The sequence below is a fragment of the Acinonyx jubatus genome, chromosome D1 (assembly GCF_027475565.1).
Source record: "Acinonyx jubatus isolate Ajub_Pintada_27869175 chromosome D1, VMU_Ajub_asm_v1.0, whole genome shotgun sequence".
In the NCBI taxonomy this organism is placed as follows: Eukaryota; Metazoa; Chordata; class Mammalia; order Carnivora; family Felidae; genus Acinonyx; species Acinonyx jubatus.
This window is the reverse complement of record NC_069390.1, coordinates 87,477,111-87,496,392: the sequence shown is the minus strand read 5'-3', so window position 1 is coordinate 87,496,392 and position 19,282 is coordinate 87,477,111. Positions and strand designations below refer to the sequence as shown.

General features: G+C 37.8%; 1 protein-coding gene across 6 annotated transcripts in view; it reads right to left on the bottom strand.

Annotated features, from left to right (window-relative positions):
• ARHGAP32 (Rho GTPase activating protein 32) overlaps positions 1-19,282 on the bottom strand; it is a 298,406-nt gene that overhangs the window by 260,636 nt on the left and 18,488 nt on the right. For 3 of the 6 annotated variants that reach the window (XM_053203871.1, XM_053203872.1, XM_053203881.1), the window contains exon 1: positions 11,626-16,641. The exons of the other annotated variants lie outside the window; for them this stretch is intronic. In XM_053203871.1, coding sequence (XP_053059846.1) covers positions 11,626-11,890 — 265 coding nt within the window. In that variant the 5' untranslated portion in view covers positions 11,891-16,641. Of the gene's footprint in view, positions 1-11,625; positions 16,642-19,282 lie in introns of those variants that run through there. 6 annotated transcript variants of the gene reach the window in all.

Here is a 19,282-nt window from a genome sequence, read left to right as displayed (position 1 = left end):
TATGGACATAACCTAAGTGTCCACTGATGGATGAATGCATAAAGAAATTGTAATACACACTATTTCCATAAAAAAGAATGTAATCCTGCCATTTGTGACAACATGGATGGACCTTGAGGGCATTATGCTAAGTGAAATAAGTCAGAGAAAGGTACTGTATTTTCTCTCTTATATCTTAAAAAATTAAAAAAAGCCCAAAGATACATAGAACAAATTGGCTGCAAGAGGAGAGGGCTGTGAGGTGAATGGTTTGTTTTTGTTTTTACTTAAAGAAAATGAATAAAACTTTTTTTTTAATTTAAAAGATGTGCAGACATAGTTGTATTCATTATTCAACGCTGGGTATGTGGCAAGTTGCCAGGAGTCATGAGATTTTAAAGTGATTAAATTCATTCATAGGTTTATCTTCACGTGCATTCATGCTTCCTGTTTGATGACTTCAAAGTAACCTATGGAACTTTTTTTAAAAAACTTTAAAGAGACCTCACAAACAACGTACAATAAAGGAGGAGAAAAATACAACTATTCTGACAGTACTTCCTCCAAAAGAAAAATGCATCAAATTTTACTGACCCGCCCTCAAAAATATTTATCTTTAAAAATCACTTCATTTCATCTTCCAGTTCTACATTAAGGGAAGAAAAAGACTTTCTTTTACAACATACAAAAGGTATGATATAGCAATTTTCCATCTATCTTCAAAGGTCATTTTTTTAATGTTTATTTATTTAGGGGGGGTGGGTGCACAGAGAGAGAGAGGGAGAGACAGAATCCCAGGCAGGCTCTGCAGAGCCCAACGCTCCCAGTGCAGAAGCCAATGCAGGACTCAAACCCATGAAACGTAAGATCATGACCTGAGCCAAAACCAAGAATTGGACACTTAACCGACTTAGCCACCCAAGTGTCCCTTAAAGGTCATTTTTAACACATTAAAACGCTGCAATATTTCTAAGGACAGCCTTTACCTTCTAATAAAAATGCTTTCAGAAAAATAAAAACTTTTGCAAGAACAAAACAGGAAGAAAATTACATTTTTTAGAGTATTTCTTACAAATAACTTGGAAAACTAAAAGTATTTGTGGGAAGGAAGTGCAAAGGACTAGTTCCTCTGTAGCTCCTAAAGTTAAACTGAGCCAATGGAAATTTTCCTTTTAATCATTTATTCTATCTTCACTTTAAATGAACCATAAACATGTTTAATAAAAAGCAAATGAAGAAACCAAACATCCTCCTTCAAAATTATTTACATCCAATCTGATCAAGACATAGAATCCAACTGAAAGGAAACTCTGAAAGCTTATCTCAGCCAGCCTATCTAACCATGTAGAGAAAAACCTATTTTTCTGGAGTCTGTGTAAGCCTAACATCCCATGGTATCTGCCTCACAGTATTTTACACCAAGAACGATTTCTTGGGATGAGATTCAAAGAGCACTTTTATTTATGTCTTGGCCCTCATTATTTTGATTACAGTATTATTTGAAAATTTTTTAATTTACCTCTAACCAAAATCTAATTAATCACTCTACTGGGACGCCTGACTGGCTCAGTCAGTAGAGCATGCAACTCTTGATTGCTACTCTATCACGCATGGGGCATGCGCGAGTTCAAGCCCCACGTTGGGTGTAGAGATGATTTCTAAAAAAAAGAAAAAGAAGGAAAATCATTCCACTGTGCTCCACCAGTATCGCAACAACTCCTATACAAAACATCGTTATAAATGGTATTCTACACCTAAATCACCCCTCTTACCCTTTTACCTAGGCTAACCAGAACACTCATGGCTTCTTTTGTTGTACAGTTGTTGTCTGTACTCTGTACAATCAAATGCTACATATAAAGCTCATAGTACAGCACATGGAATGTGAGTCTTCAAGATACTGTTATCCCTATTACTCATTTCTCCACATACGTCCAAAAACCTGGCTGAATTTTCCCTCCCCTCCTTTTCTTGTGTCTCCACCCCCAGACCCCCTCCCAAACAGTAGCACTGATGACTTATGCTAAACTATAACATGGTTTTTTCTACTCTATCTTCACTTAACCATACCCACCCTGCACTCAGCTTTACTGAGTACCTACTGTGTACCAGGAACTGTGCAACACACATTTGGTGAGTAAAGCTGCCATAGTCTCTGCCCTCCTGGAGCTTGGAGTCCACTTCTTCTCTCACATGGTCATTTAGTAAAACAAAAGAAAAGGATAACACAATACCACTCAGATTAGGTCTTACAACAAATGATGTAGTGCAAGGATGACAATAATATACTGAATTAAACAAGGAGATCAAAAGGACACAGTCAAAAAAAAAAAAACATTAAAAACAAAACAAAATTTTCTAGATGACCTGTAATGAGTCAAGGAAGTCTATGGCAAGTTAAAAACACAAGGACACTATTAAGACACACACACACACACACACACACACACACACACACACACAAAGAACACTGACCACTGATCAATCTACAAGTTAGAGTATAAGGTTTCACTAAGAAGACAGTATATTCCAGGACATTTTTGGCTTTGTAGGAAAAAAAGTCACATAAAAGAAAAGAAAATATATATACTAGAGTGGAAATTAACTCAAGAGGAAAGGATTCTAAAGAATTTCCCATATTTATAAAAAGCAATGAGTTGGCATTAATATTGAGATTTTTTTATTACTGGTAGATAGATACTCAAGAAAAGAGGTACTCACAGCCAGATCACAACTGCAGACCACTAGCTGAGACCCTGCCGCTGACTCAGAGTCACACAACCAAAGTGGTTTCCCAAAGCATGCTCATTTTCCACCACATGAAAATCTATCCCAAACTGGTTTTCAGTGTGGCATTTTTCAAGGGCTACAATTCAAGACAGAGACCATAAGAAGAAATGTAGCCATAAATGATATCAAATTTATTCGTTTGAGAAATGGGACTAAAAAAGGAAACAAACGGAACAGAAACACTTGATATCCACCAAAGCTCTGAGTCGTTTAAAAAAAAAAATGCGCTTTTTTTTTATGAAAACATCTAGAGGCAGCGCTACTAGAGGCGGCCATGTTGGCACTTCTGAAGGCCAATGTGTACCTAGGATTAGATCCCTGATTCTCCACTAGTCGTTTAATTTCAATCAGTCTTCCTCTTTTAAGCCTGTGATACCTCCTCTGCAAAACAGGACAAAAGCAAATGTTTGTATTTCAACTGTACTTCTAATAAAACATGTGTAAGAATATAATTGTTAGTCGCTTTAAGAATTTTATGGTGGTGTCTATTTTCCATAATTATCTTATGCCACTGAAATATAACCTCTGAAATTAATGAAGATATCTCATTTTACATATTGAATTACTACTAGAAGACTTTTATTATCCTGAAATCCTGAATACCTTTATTTCTTAATACAGATAGTCATGATGAATAAAAACAATTTATCTACAACACAGCTTTAAAAACTAATCAGGTTGAAGCTGTGGGGAATTATATAAACTCTACTGAGAAAACCATGTTACTGCGGACTAACAACTGGTTCATACAGAACACCGAAGCTCCATACCCGCCTCTTCTTACCATCAGAAGTGAAATACCAAACCCCTTTGTTTTGCTGTAATGAATATTCTCACTTTCTATCCTGTAGCAGAGTTATTTCTAAAACTATCATGTTATAAGCTCTTCAGCTGCCCAATTCTTGGATAACATTTGTGTTTTCGCTAATAGTTTCATGGTATTTTTCTACTGTTTTGAAGAGTTTTAACTATGATGTCATTAAAGAAAAAAACAAGAAGGAAATTAACCTGCGTGTCCACCAAATGTGTGCCAGACACTGTAAAACTACCCTACATAGGTTATATCTCATTTAATCTTCAAAAATAATCCTGTGGGAAAAATAAAGCACACTTCCTCACCCCCCACCCCTGCCAAGGTCACACAGCTAGTGGAAGGCAGAACCAGGATCTGAATCAAGGCAATTTTTACTCCACAGACTATGCTGCTATTACCAGTAATTTCAGCTTCTTAAAAAAAAAAAAAAAAAATCGAACTGCTTTTTCTTATTATTAAAATCCCCGCTCATTGCCAAAATTCTGACAAGTGCAGAAAAATGCAAGAAAAGTTAAGAACTGTGTGAACTACCTTCCAGAGATAACCACTGCTTATATCTTAGAGAATTTTTTTTCTTTATAGTATTGAATCTTAAGTTTCAGGGCTTTTCTTAAATTCTTTACTTTAAATTACAAATTAACATACAAATATACTCTCATTGTTAAAATCCACGTAGGAGTCAAAGTATGTCTTTTCCTATCTCCAACTGCAGTCACTGCTGTTAATAATTTGATGAACCAGAGTTTTTTTCTATGCCTGTACATGCCTATATATGAATATAAATGATTCATTCAGTGCATTTTTATAAATATCTTAGTTTTTTCTGTGCATGTGTGCATTATTCTACAACTTGCTTTTTTGCATTTAATGATCTTTCCAGGTCTGTATATAAAGGTCTGACTCATGGTTTGTTTTTGTTTTTAAAGTTTATCTATTTGAGAGAAACAGAGACAGCATGACTAGGGGCGGGGCAAAGACAGCGGGAGAGAGAGAGAATCCCAAGCAGGCTCTGCACTGTCAGCACAGAGTCTGATGTGGGGCTCAAACCTACCAAACTGTGAGATCATGACCTGAGCCGAAACTGAGAGCTGGACGCATAACCAACTGAGCCACCCAGGCACTCCTGACTCATGTTTCTAATTGCTACCATTTGACAGAGCTCAACATCTTATAGAGTTCTTTATAACTCTCACTTTTATATCATGATTTTCCCTTGCTATTAAGTCTTCAGAAAGAAATTTTATAAATGGGTAACATTCCTCTATATGGATACATCATAATGAACTATTTCTTTTGTTGGACATTGTGACTTGCTGAATTTTCACCATTAGACGTAATACTACACTGAATATCTTAGGTTAAATCTTTCTACCCCTCAGAAAAATCTCACCACTTAACATACCACCAGCAGCGTATGAATTCTTTTACATTATTTTTGCCTTCTGAAGAGTCACTTATTCAAGAAACAAAGGTTACCAAGTCATACTAAATGCTAAAATCTAACCTCACCTTTGGCTTAGATCCCAAAATACTAGTTTAAACTAGCAAGTTGTGATTTCTTAGATATTGGTAAAGAGAATTCTACAACAGTAGACAAGACAGTTGATCCTATCTTGATGAGGCACCACTAAGTAACTCCAAAGCTGATGGCGGTAAGATAATTAAGTTAGCAAAGACACCAATACTTTTATCTGGTTAACAGACTCCTTTTCTCAAGCATCTCTCCTCCCTTAATGAAATATGATATGCTCCAACAGTCCTGACTGTCAAATACAATTCTGTTAAATGAGTCATTTTTCCATCAGCCTACATCACAAAATCTTGGAACAGTTTCACGAAGAAGAAAATGTGCCTCTGAATGTAAAAACCACATGGCACACAAAAGTAAACTTTTAAAAATAAGTGGAATATATGAACACATGAAAATATATTCATGAAAGGACAGATAATGGCGTCTACTCCTCTTAAGCTCAATGTTTAAACGCAACTGCATTTTAAAATTATGTATTTGTTACATATTTGAAATATGTCTAATAATCTTATTGAAACATATCTATAACACATGAATGCCTCATATTTATAACTCAAATATTATCTAAGAAGTAAAGTAGAAAATATTGAAGATTAAAGACAACAAAGGAAGTGGTGCCTGGCTGGCTCAGTCGGTAGAGCATACGGACCTTGATCTGAGGGTCGTGAGTTCAACCCCATGTTTGGTGTGGAGCCTACTTAAAAAAAGAGAGAGAGAGAGAGAGAACAAAGGAACTTTACTGCAAACATACCAGTGTGATTACACGCCTCACCTTTGTATTGTCACCATCACAGAAAAAAAGGGAGACAATTTATAGTTTAGAACCAATGCTAAACTAATAGTAAGCTTACCTCTACAGTATATTTTTACCATCTTTAACACCTTTACCATCCCTTACACTAATCATTCTCTTTTGACCTTAAAAGCTTTACTCTCAGCCACAGCCATAGCTAGTCTTTGGTCATCAATGGAATAAAGCAAAAAGCTCCACTAGGATCTACTATCAAAAAACTGGCTAAGCAGCGACAACGGTCAGCTAATTAGCAGATGGTACCTGTACTAACTGTACTGTTTTCAGGATGCTGCCTATGCTAATATACTGCTTTCAATTAACAGTTTAACTGGCAATTTCTGCCCTCAACAAGAGATTCCAACTCACCAAAGACATTTGCTGCATTGAGCAAAACACCGATCACCATTACAAACTAGTTATTTCTATCAAACAAAAAAACACAGTAGAGTAAGTCAAATACCCCAGGAAAGTGTTAGTAAGAACAAGTCATTAGACAGAAATGGTCGAACAGGTCTTTCAAATTCAACAGTGTAAGAGAACCAAGATTCAAGTGTATTTGTATTTGAATTAAAGCAAAAATACACCACCATACAGGAGTATGACTGACTCTGCCAGCATGCCTGTAGGTAAATGGCTATTAGGTTTAAAAGAACTACAATCTTTCTTGGAGGCCGGCTCCTTGATGTAACAATGCTATTCCTTCTACCGGCCATGCTTTAGCCTCTCTCTAGGCCAAACTCTAAACCCAGGAAATATCACCTAGGGAAGCTCCCTGAGTTGCCACAAGCACGTCTCAGTAAAATTATTCTGGCTTTAAAATGGAGGAAGAATGGGGGTGCCTGGGTGGCTCAGTCAGTTAAGCATCTGACTCTTGATTTCAGCTCAGGTCATGACCTCACGGTTCGTGAGATAGAGAACCACATCAAGCTCTGTGCTGCTAGCACAGAGCCTGCTTGGGATTCTCATTCTCTCTCTCTCTCTCTCTCTCTCTCAAAATAAATAACCTTTTTAAAAAAAAGTGGAGGAAGAGTGAACTGGAATGTAAAAGTTTTAGACAGAAAGAATAAGGAGGCCACTGCAATAACTGGAAGAGAAAGAGCTGTCTCTCAGAACTAGAGTAGTAGCTGTGAAGACAGAGGCAGACAAACTTGACATTGGTTTAAAAGGTGCAAAAGTAGGGATGCTTCAGTCAGTTAACTATCCTCCACCAGACTGCGTTCAGGTCATGAGCAAGCTCTGCCTCGGGCTCTGCAGAGCCTGCTTGGGATTCTCTATCTCCCACTCTCTCTCTCTGCCCCTCTCCACTAGCTCTCAAAATAAATAAACTTAAAATTACATAAAAACTAGGGGGTGCCTGGGTGGCTCAGTCAGTTAAGTGTCTAACTCTTGATTTTGGCTCTGGTCACAATCTTACAGTTTTGTGAGTTCGAGCCTCACATCAGGCTCTGCACTGATAGTGTGGAGCCTGCCTGAGATTCTCCCCTTCTCTCTGCCCTTCCCCTGCTTGCATTCTTTCTCAAAAATGAATAAATGATTTTAAGAGAAAAAACTTTAAAAAAAATAATAAAATGAAATAAAAGGTGTAAAAGTAGAACTGTCTAGATAAAGTAAGCCCAGCTGTGCCTTAAGGAAGGGACTGGAGAGTCAGGAAGTTAAGAAGGTAGAGGGAAGATCCTGCAAGTTGGCAGAGCCAGAAACAAAGAGAACAAGGATGGAATGGGGCACCAAACCTACTTAACCCTTCTACTTCTAGATGCCTGAGGAGTAATCATCTAAACTTTGTCTGATATAGATCCATCCCTCTCCCTGTTCATTACCTTGCTTTGCTTAGCTTTTTAAACAAGAACTGACTGGGGGAGCCTGGGTGGCTCAGTCGGTTGAGCATCTGACTTCAGTTCAGGTCATGATCTCATAGTCTGTGAGTTCGAGCCCCACGCCGGGCTCTGTGCTGACGGCTCAGAGCCTGGAGCCTGCTTCGGATTCTGTGGCTACCTCTCTCTCTGCCCCTCCCCTGCTCACACTCTATCTCTTAAAAATAAATAAATGTTAAAAGAATTTTTTAAAAAGATGCAAGAGGGGCGCCTGGGTGGCTCAGTCAGTTAAGCGTCCGACTTCGGCTCAGGTCATGATCTCACGGTCCGTGAGTTCAAGCCCCGCATCGGGCTCCGTGCTGACAGCTCAGAGCCTGGAGCCCGTTTCAGATTCTGTGTCTCCCTCTCTCTCTGCCCCTCCCCTGCTCATGCTCTGTCTCTGTCTCAAAAATAAATAAAAACATTTAAACAAGAACTGACTGATATAAGTAAACAGATCCCATCTATTCTGGACATACTCTGTGTTACCAAATATGGCCATAGTTTATTGATAGGTAGGTGTACATATTCTCGTTATTTTCCAATGCAAGCAAGTAAAAAGACTACTAGATGAGGAAACATGATATATAAGGACATGCAGTGTACATTCACTCTGGATGCCCATTTCCACACTCAAAAACAGAGGCATGATAGTTTCAGATAGAATATGCCCTACACAGAGTGTAAAAGGCTAAATCCAGCCAGGTTACAGGCTATTAACTAATTAGCTGAAGAAAAACAGCCCACAATACACAAAAATCTGATGCTAACACAGTGCCCTAGAAATTTTACTCTTAACAGGAGTAGAAACCCTGAATCCTTGAAGGGCAATCAAAAATTATTTACTCACAGAAAGAGAGCAGATTAGTGGTTGCCGGGGACTGGAGAGTCTTCAATATCTTCAATATAAGGTAAGTTCTTCAATCTTCAATATAAGGTAAGTTCTGAGGATCCAATGTATAATATAGTGACTAAGTAACTATAGTTAACAAAACTGTATTGTATACTTGAAAGTTGCTGAGAGTAGATTATTTTCACCCTAACAACAACAAATATTTGTAATTATGACAGGTGAAGGATGTGTTAACCAACCTTAGCTGGTAAACATTTTGCAATGCCTATGTGTATCAAACCATCACATTAGACTCCCTAAACCTACACAATATTATATCAATTGTATCCAAATAAAACTGGAGAAAAAATTATTATTACTGGTGCACAAATATACCAAGTTATAAGCCTGAGGCACACAACTCTAGTTGGAAAGTCCTATGATGGCAGAAATCATAGGTATATATAATCATCTTTATACTCCCAGTGCTTACAAACTATTTGAAAATCAATATGCACTCAATAAATACCTGTTCAATAAATGCTGCACTGAGATCTTTAGGCGAAAATGTGTGCCTGACCCACTAACACATCAGCACTTCTTCCCACCATACGGCTGTATAAATGGGCTGCTGCCCAGGTATAAAAGCAAATTTAGGTTGGTTAGTATTCCTAACTCAAACAGGATATGATTACATAATTTTTAACTGTTCAAGTCTAATTCCATTAAAATTACATTATAAATGAAATAGTAATTATTTATTTGTAATTTAAAAAAACAGGTGTGAGGGCGCCTGGGTGGCTCAGTCGGTTGAGTGTCCGACTTCGGCTCAGGGCATGATCTCGCGGTCCGTGAGTTCGAGCCCCGCGTCAGGCTCTGTGCTGACCGCTCAGAGCCTGGAGCCTGTTTCAGATCCTGTGTCTCCCTCTCTCTCTGACCCTCCCCCGTTCATGCTCTGTCTCTCTCTGTCTCAAATATAAATAAACGTTAAAAAAAAAAACAAAAAAAACAAAAAAAAAAACAGGTGTGGGGCACCTGCAGGGCTCAGTCAGTTAAAAGCATCCAACTCTTGGTTTCAGCTCAGGTCACGAACTCACTGTTTAGTGGGTTCGAGCCCCGCATCAGACTCTGTGCTGGCAGCATGGAACCTGCTTGGGATTCTCTGTCTCCTTTTCTCTCTGCCCCTCCCTCACTTTACTGTCTCTCTCTCTCTCTCAAAATAAATAAACTTAAAAAATTTTAAAAAGAAAAGAAAAGAAAATAGGTGTGATTAGAGCCATATATGCCTAACTCACATTCAGTTCCAATTTCTGAGTCAAACATAAACTCTTACAACTCACTACTTATTAATTCAAAGGGGAAAAAAAACTCAAGCAGTCCATATGCATATAGATCTCCGATTATTCGGCCCCTATTTTAAAAACTAGAAAAAACATTCCCAAAGTTATTGTAATGATCATATATTTTGAATTTCCCAACACAGTCTCCGTTTTAAATAATGTATTCTGCATGAATGCATGTATCATATGGGAACACACAGTTACTGTACCCAGAATATTCCCAACTTACCTTCCTCCTTCCTCTTCCCTACTCCCCGAAGAAAATAAGGAAAATTATGAATGATCAGTTTTGAAGAAAAGTGATTACTATTTTACTTTAAAACCTTGTGATTTTCCCCAACTGAATCAATGTGAAATGGAAGGGGAAAAGAAGGCAGGATATTGAGGAGAAATCTCTTCCAGCTGACAATCTCACATTACTAACAAAGATCAGTGCCTTTAAATGTCATGCACAGATGATTCATTCTTCCAGATGGATTCATCTTATTTTTATTTCACTATTCCTGTTTCATCTTTTTGAAGCGAACTAATTCCTAAACATGGCATCTACAGAGCTGGTCATGATAAACAAAACAGCTGATTACTTACAAATGAGAAAATTAAGCATCAATGCAATTAAATACACACATTTGAACTAAATATCTGATTACTACACAGTGCAGTGATTTATGCTAAAAGTGAACACAGATTTTAAATGTAATGTATTATGTGTGCACCAAGAAATTATTTTCTGTTTACTCAACAAATCTGAAAATCCATTAAGAGGTTAGAGGTCCTAACTGGGTTCTCTAGATAGCTAAATAAATTAAACCAGTATTTCAGTCAGTTGGTTGGAGGATGTGTATGGTAGAAGTGAGAAGGCATACAAAATGAATATTAATTCCACCTGAGTTATCAATCACCAAGGTCAACTAAGGCCATCTTAAAGAAGAATAAAGCTCGAGAACTTAACACTAAAGTTAACAAACCCTGCTATAAAATTATAGTAATTAAGACAGTATGATATTCGCAAAAGAGAAGAAAAACTAACTAATGGAACACAATACAAAAGTTCAGAAACAATCCACATATATTTGGTTATCTGATTTATGACAAGACTGACAATGCGGTGTAGTAAGGAAAGAACAGTCTTTTTAATCAATGGTGCTGACTCAACTAAATATCCATATGGAAAACAACTGTATTGTGACTCCCCCCATATTCTACACAAAACTCAGGGAAGATTTAACTATAAAAAGTAAAACAATAAAGCTTTTATAGATGAAAATACAGATCATCTTTGTGACATTAGGTGAAGTTATTTTTTAACAATAGCCAAAAAGCACTAACCATAAAGGATAAGATGACAAACTGGATTATATTAAGACCTGTACCTCAAAAAAAGATTCAAGGAATGTAAGAGTAACTCACAGAATAGGACAAGATATTCACAACACACGTATGGCAAAGGATTAGTATCCAGAATACAAAAGAAGACTCCCACCAACAATAAGAAAAGGCACACAACTCCCCAGAAAAGTGAGCAAGACTTGAACAGGTGCTTCACAAAATATACACCCACCAGCATGATTAAGTTAAAAACAATGACAACATCCAGTGCAGGTGAAAACAGAAAGGAACTAAAACTCTCATACACTACTGATATCCTATGATCCAGCAATTCCATTCCAAGGTATATAGCCAATAGAACACTTACAGATGTTTACCAAAAGGTATGTACCAGAATGTTCTTGGCAGCAGTTATTCATAATAGTCAAAACTGGAACAATCCAAATGCTCAGCAACAGTAGATGAGATACACACATTGAAAACAGGCAGCCACATGACAGAATGCTAAAAGCAATGAGAATGAATGGTCTATAATTATACATAATTATAAATGTATAAAAGTATAGAGAAATCTCACGGAGAATGTCAAACAAAATATACCAGACACAAGAATACATTCTGCATGATTCCATGTATGTGAAATACAAATACAGGCAAAAACTACTCTATACTGCTAGAAGTCTGGATAGTAATAATCCTCAAGGGCAATAGAGGAACTTCTTTGTTTCCTGACCAGATGCTGGTTACACAGACATGTTGTTTGTGAAAAGCCACAGAGCTATACATGTATACATGTGTACTCTCCCCTGTATGTATACTACACATAAGTAAGTTTTAAAAAGGGGGTGTGGGAGGACAATTGCCACAATTAATCTTGGTTTGAGGGAGATCAGGTCATCAGTAAGATTCCCAATACTAACCAATCCAGATGACCCTAACTGTACCAAAACTTCCTGAATCCTCTCCATTCAGAGGGAGCTGTAATAGTTTCAATATAGATTATATAGCCAGATGAAGCCAGGGACTTGAAATGAAAGAGAGGATAAAATGACAGTGGGAAATGCTTGAACAGTTTGAATACTTCCTTGTATTTCCTTCAAACCTCCAGCAGCAACCACTATCCATACAGTTGGTTATCCAGCTGGTTCAATCAAGTCTAAAAGACAGAAATAATCCCCCAAATCCCATGGTCTTCTGGATTTGGAGTTAGATAAATCCCTTGTTAAATTATAACCAGAAGATTCCAAATCTCCTGAAAGCATGTCATAATTGGCATGTAAGTTATTTTATCAGTTAGGAATAATGTTCTGATGTGTACAACAAAAGTCCAAATTACAGTGGCTTAAACAAGACAGGGGTTTACTCTTCTCATGAAATGGAAATTCTGAAAAAACCACTGGCTGTTGGCCTGGCAGCTAAAGAATACACAGGCTAAAATCTCTGCAAATCTCTCGGGTTTTCTTTAAAAGTCTCAAGAATACTGGTTCAGCTCCAGTTATCATGTCTAATGTCCAGACAAGAAAAAAAAGAAATGGGTAAAAGAGCTTCCCAAAAACTTAATCCAGGCATTTCTGCCTACACCTCACTAACCAAGACTATGTCACATGGCTACCTCAGCTGAAAGGGAGACTAAGAAATTTTTTAGCTAGACACACTTCTACTTGAAGTAAAATTTGCATTGATTAGTAAGGAAAAGGGGAGACTGGATATTAGATAGGCATCAGGAATCTTCCCCCTCTAAGGTGAGTACTTAATGTGCTAATAATGAATCCCGTGTATACCTTATCTAGCAATTTACAAGATGTCCAGACTGTTTTCCTTTCATATTTCCATCATAATCTTTTAAAAATCACCAAAACTCTGAACAAAGTTTTCTAAAACACTCAGTTCTTAGATGTAGTAATAATTAATAAAAAAAAAAGTTCTAAAAAGAAAACCAAGAAAGCAAAAACAAAAACAAAACAGAACTGCTTAAATCCTAAAGACAGCATTTATTTCCTGACAATTTTTTTCAGAATGAACAATGAATTCTCAGTCTGCCCTTTTCTGACCTAAAGCATTATTCACCATTCATCCAAATTAACTTAGCTAACATTTGCAATTTCATAAATTCAAGTAACGTAGCACTTTTCCTCTGATACACAGTTATCAGAACACAAACTTTTCCTCTCACTATACTAGGTGTGAATAATGCTATAATTTAACCAGTATTTCTCATATTCTTCAGCACTCCTTTTTATCTCTTCTTTGCATGAAGTATCCATTTAATGAAATGCGGTGGACTATTCAAAGAAATGCTTACTTTTGTCCAGTATAGTAAATTCACTATTTCGTGGAAGATTTGAAAAAGGGACTGTTCAATTCAGTAAATGTTACAATTCTACCATGTTCTGTCAAATACAGTCTGTTTTATGCAAGGGTTTAGTTGTTCTCAAAAAACTATCACAGTAGGGGTACCCGGGTGGCTCAATCAGTAGAGTGTGCAACTTTTGATCTTGGGGACGTGAGCCTGAGCCCCACGTTGGATGTTAAAATATTTTTTAAAAACTATCACATTAAAGTCTAAACTAAGTTCAATACATATCATAGGAAAGACTTTAAAATAAACCAAAGCTAACCTGAATTAAAGATATGTATCAGAAAACCTAAGGAAGTTTAATTTTTTTTAATCATAAAAACATTTAAGGATTATCTGATCTACCAGATACACATCATCTGATGCTTGCAGCTGACTGTTCTGATTCCATTCTCTGGTTTCTTGCAGATTGGGATCTGAAAGAGTGCTCCTGTGCAGCTATCCGTAACTTCTATGTCCCTCCTTTTATCCCTATCCAGCTCCTAGCTCCCATTCTCTACCAACCATCTTCCCTGACAGCCAGTTTCCCTTCACAGAAGCAGTGCCCTCCTTTCCACAACTCTACCCCCACGGAAGGACTGGTTTAGTCATCCTAGGCATTTTAGGCCTAAAAAGAGAAGAATTTCTGCCAGTTAACTGCTGTATTCCAGAAGAGTAGCTGATTCAAGCGTCAAGGCTAACCCTCCTAAGTAATTTTTCAGATGGAATATAATGAAGAAACTTCTCCAAGTATCAATCATTAAGAATTTATGTTAAACTTCTCATGAATCAGTGTTTTAATACACAAACACATTTTGAAAAGTTACTTAAAAATTACTTTAAAGGGGCATCTGTGTGGCTCAGTCAGTTAAGCATGTTACTTTGGCTCAGGTCATGATCATGTGGTTTGCGATTTCATGCCCCGCATCGGGCTCTGTGCTGACAGCTCGGAGCCTGGAGCCTGCTTGGGACTCTGTGTCTCCCTCTCTCTCTGCCCCTTCCCCACTCACACTCTGTCTCTCTCTCAAAAATAAGCAAACATTTAAAAAAAATTTTAATTACTCTAAAAGTCGTTTTTCTTATAACTGCTATACTCATTTTTCACATCTTTCCCCTTCTCACTCACAAAGTCAAAGCTGCTAATGAAGTCAAGACTCCATCTCAATGGCTCCAGTTAAGCAGTATGATCACAGATCTCTGTAACGTATCATAACCTATAAATGTATGGTGCTACATACTGATCAGAAAGAGAGCTACGTAAAAGTATATGAAAAGAAACGCACACATGCTTTATTTATAGGAAGGAGGCACCACCTCAAAGCACATGTACTATTTAATGGTGAATCGGTGCACTGATTTCTTGCCTTATTAATCATGGGCAAAAGAGATATGCAACCATACGAACCAGAGTCAGATTTTCTCCAAAATGATAATAGTAGTACTTATTCCTCAGACTTTTCAAAAACAACAAGTTTGATATAAAACCATGTTGGGCACCTGGGTGGCTCAGCTGGTTAAGCATCCAACTCTTGATTTTGGCTCATGATCATGGGATCAAGGCCCACATTGGGCTCCAAACCCAGCGTGGAGCTTTCTTGAGATTCTCTCTCTCCCTCTCGCTGTCCCTCTCCCCATTCACGGTTTCTCTCTCTCTCTCTCTCTCTCTCTCTCTCAAAAATAAATAAATAAATAAATAAATACATAAATACATAAATAAAACCATGTTATTGGAGCCCCAATGTGAACACTAGCTAGTGCAAGCAAGAGAAGTAAACTCAAAGGCTGAGGGACTCTATCTGCAAAAGAGATTACTGTATTTATGATATTCTCATACTGAGAGATGTTACTAGATTTTTATTAACCACCTTGGGAGAAAAAAAAAGTACTACAAACGCCATTATTCCTACTTTCTGACACAAAAACAACACTTTTCCTGTGCATTTATTCACTCATTCACTCGACAAATATTTATGGGTTTTACTCTCTGAATAATGTCCAACCTTTAAACAATGTAACAGAAAACTAAGGAATCAGTGTGACCCAGATACAGAAAGGACTTTTCCACCACTAGAGCTGAAGAAGAGGTTTTAAAAAGATAACAACTGCAAAGGAAGGAACCACAAGCATCCACCAGGCTTGTCAATGCATAAAACAGCAGTAAGTAATGTTGCCGTTTTTGTAAGTGAAGACAGTATTTTTATAGAGACTATCACTTTGAGATATGAATACCTAATCAGATTTAGCTGTGTGGACATAAGATTCTCCTGAGACTAAGAAGAATTTCTTCCAATTAAGTTTTGTTTTGTTTTGTTTTGTTTTTTGGTTTCTGCTTTTTTGTTTTTCTGGAGTAGGGTCATTCAACAATTCTGTAGAAAGCAAGGAGAAAGCATATCCCAAGTCTACTGGCAGCTTTTCCCATCCTCAAACAATTCCTTGTTCAGATGCACAGCCACAGAAGTTCAAAGGTCACTGACGTCTTTGTACTCACTTCCATGGTAGTTACAAACAAACTTTTGTCCCCATTCCTTCAATGACATGAGCTGCAACAACCACACTGACTGAACTTTTACATCTGAGAGGGCTGCATGTGTGTTACTTAACTGAAGGGCCACAGTATTTCATTTACGCTTCCACCATAAATTATTAAATCTCTTTTGTGAAACAAAATAATTTATTTACCTGGGCATAAATGATGTTGATTCTAGCCAAACACAAAAGACATCACTGGCCATAAATGGTCTTGTGATTTCTTGTCATATTTAACATACTTATTATTTTGTAAAGCTTTCACTGACTTTGCTTTTCAGGATTTTTCTCATCCTTATTGTCCTTCTCTATTTTAAATCATACATGATAAAATATAAAGAAATATATTATGGGATTTTATAAAGTTATACAGCTAAAAGTTCTTTCTTAAAATCTAACAATAAATATGCTTACATGAGAGATCTCAAAGTTATAAAATTTACTTTAAAATAGAAAAGAGCCTAAAGAATATATTTAGGATAAATAATACAAATATGTAATAACTTAGAATAAAAGTAATTTTATCTTTGTACATTTTAAAAACTCTACGCATAAAAATATTTAATTGTTAAAACTGTCCATTTAAGCCACCAATTTTTAAATAAATTCCCATTACTCTCATGTGCTAATAGCAACCTCCAAAACCTATTCTAGGACAACAAAACACTGTTATTTTAGCTGAACAATCAAAAATTACCCCCTCCCCAAAATTAACCAATAAGTAATCAAAAAAGGGACTACATAAGCATCTTTGAAATAAATTTTTCTGCCAGCAGAGCTAAGTACAAGGACACAAACTGAAACAAGATGCAGAGGACTTTGCTGGTACCAAGATAAGAGACTGCGTCCTCCACACAGGAAGCTTTCCAGAATTGTTTCTAACTAAGGCAAATGCTTCCAGAAGGCTCACAATACAACTTAACATTTACTGAGCCACCAAATCTGTGCTAAACATGATACTCTTCAGAGAAAATGGGTCCAATCTCAGATTTTTTATTTTCATGAGCACACAGTGCAAAGGAAGACAGCTGAAAGAAGCAAAAAGAAATCACATAGCAAAGATTATAGGAATAGTGTCAAAATTACAGAAATATTGTCAAAATTGAGCATGAGGTGGCTCTGAACAGGGCTAAACAGAAGAAAAAGTCACTCCAGATTTTGCATAAAAGTAACTCAGAAATATTTCTAAACCACTAGTGAAGTGCCTTTATAGGGCTCACTTAACCAAGAGGGTTTTTTTGTCTACTTCTAGCGTCCATATCCCTGAAACGCTACAAACGTATTTTTCATATCACTAATCTAGCTAAGACTAATATGAAAATTTTCTAAAACTGTTTTCCTGCTTCTGAACTTCCCTTCCTACCTTCTAGAGATTAATCTATAACAGAATAGCTCTAGCTACCTGAATTTAGTTCTACATGCTAATGCCAGGGCCCTAATTTTGAAGAAACAGTGCTGCTAAAAGAAAAAGCCAGTAATAACCAAACTCTCCTAAGCTAAAGAAGCGGGGATGAGCAATTCACCAAATAGTTTTCACGACATAAACAAATAAATGTATGAAAACTGCTTCCTACCAGAAGCAAATTTTTGACACGGCAATTTGTTCTATTAATCAAGGAATTTAGACTCAAAACATCTCACTAAATGATCCCCAGAATATTAATAGTGCAGTGGGGAAAAAAAGGCAAACTGACTGGGTGACTCAGTCAGTTAAGCGTCTGACTCTTGGTTTCCTCTCAGGTCGTGATTTTATGGATTTGTGGGTTTGAGCTCCCATCAGGCTCTGCACTGACAGTGCAGGGCCTGCTTGGGATTCTCTCTCTTTCCCTCTCTCTCTGCCCCTCCCCAACTTGCACTGTCTCTTTCTCTCTCAAAATAAACCAAAAAAAAGGCAAACTAAATACAGTTGACCCATGAACAGTACAGGGGTTGGGGCAGACTGCCCCATGCCCCACAGTTCAAAATCCACGCATAACTTTGACTCCCCAAAAACCTAATAGTCTACTGTTGCCCAAAAGCATTACCAATAACGTAAACAGTTGATTAACACATATTTTGGGGGCACCTGGGGGGCTCAGTCAGTTAAGCGTGTGACTCTTGGTTTCAGCTCAGGTTCTGATCTCATGGTCGGTGAGTTCAAGCCCCGTATCAGGCTCCACGCTCACAGTGCAGAGCTTGCTTATGTCTCTCTCTCTCTCTCTCTCACTCTCACTCTCACTCTCCCACTCTCTCTGCCCCACCTCTGTTCATGCTGTCTCTCTCAAAAATAAACTTGAAAACAAAAACAATTTTGTACATGTATTATACACTGTATTCTCAAAATAACGTAAGCTAGAGAAAAGAAAATGTCACTAGGAAAATCAAAAGAAGTGGTGCCTAAGTGGCTCAGTTGGTTAGGCGACTGACTTCGGCTCAGGTCATGATCTCACAGTTCATGGGTTTGAGGCCTGCATCAGGCTCCATGTTGATGGTGCAGAGCCTGCTTGGGATTCTTGTTCTCTCCTCTCTCTCTGGCCCTCCCCTGCTCATGCTTTCTCTCTCTCTCAAAATAAATAAATAAATAAATATATATATACACACATATATATATACACACACACACATATATAATATATATACACAATTTATATTACATACATAAGTAATTTATATTATATACATATAACTCTTATATGTATATATGTATATACAAAGAAAATCAAAAGGAAGAGAAAATACATTTACAGTACTGTAGATACTTTTAGTGGACAAAATCTGCCTATAGATGGGCCGGACAGGGACAGGCAGCAGTAGTAGCAGCAAGGCCAGGCCCTGGGATGGAGATGGTCTGCAGCCTGGTGGCCTCGGGTCAGTGGCAGCCACCTGGTGTGTGTGCTGGCAGCAACAGCATCCTGGAGGTGCAGTACAGCCACCCCATTTGCCTGGAGGTGTACCACTGGCCTGAGGCCATCTGCAGCTCTGGCCACACTTGAGGGTCAGGGACAGCAGGGGCATGACTGCCTGCACAGCACCATCCCTGCCCCCTGGGTATCTTCTTGCACTTCAGCCCTGCCCCATGCCTGCCCGCCCAGGGTGCCCCACCCAGCCACCCCTGCAGCGGCATCCTACAGCCCTGTGTGGTCCAGGCCCTGGGGACTGCTAAGGTCTCAGACGGCATCTCCAT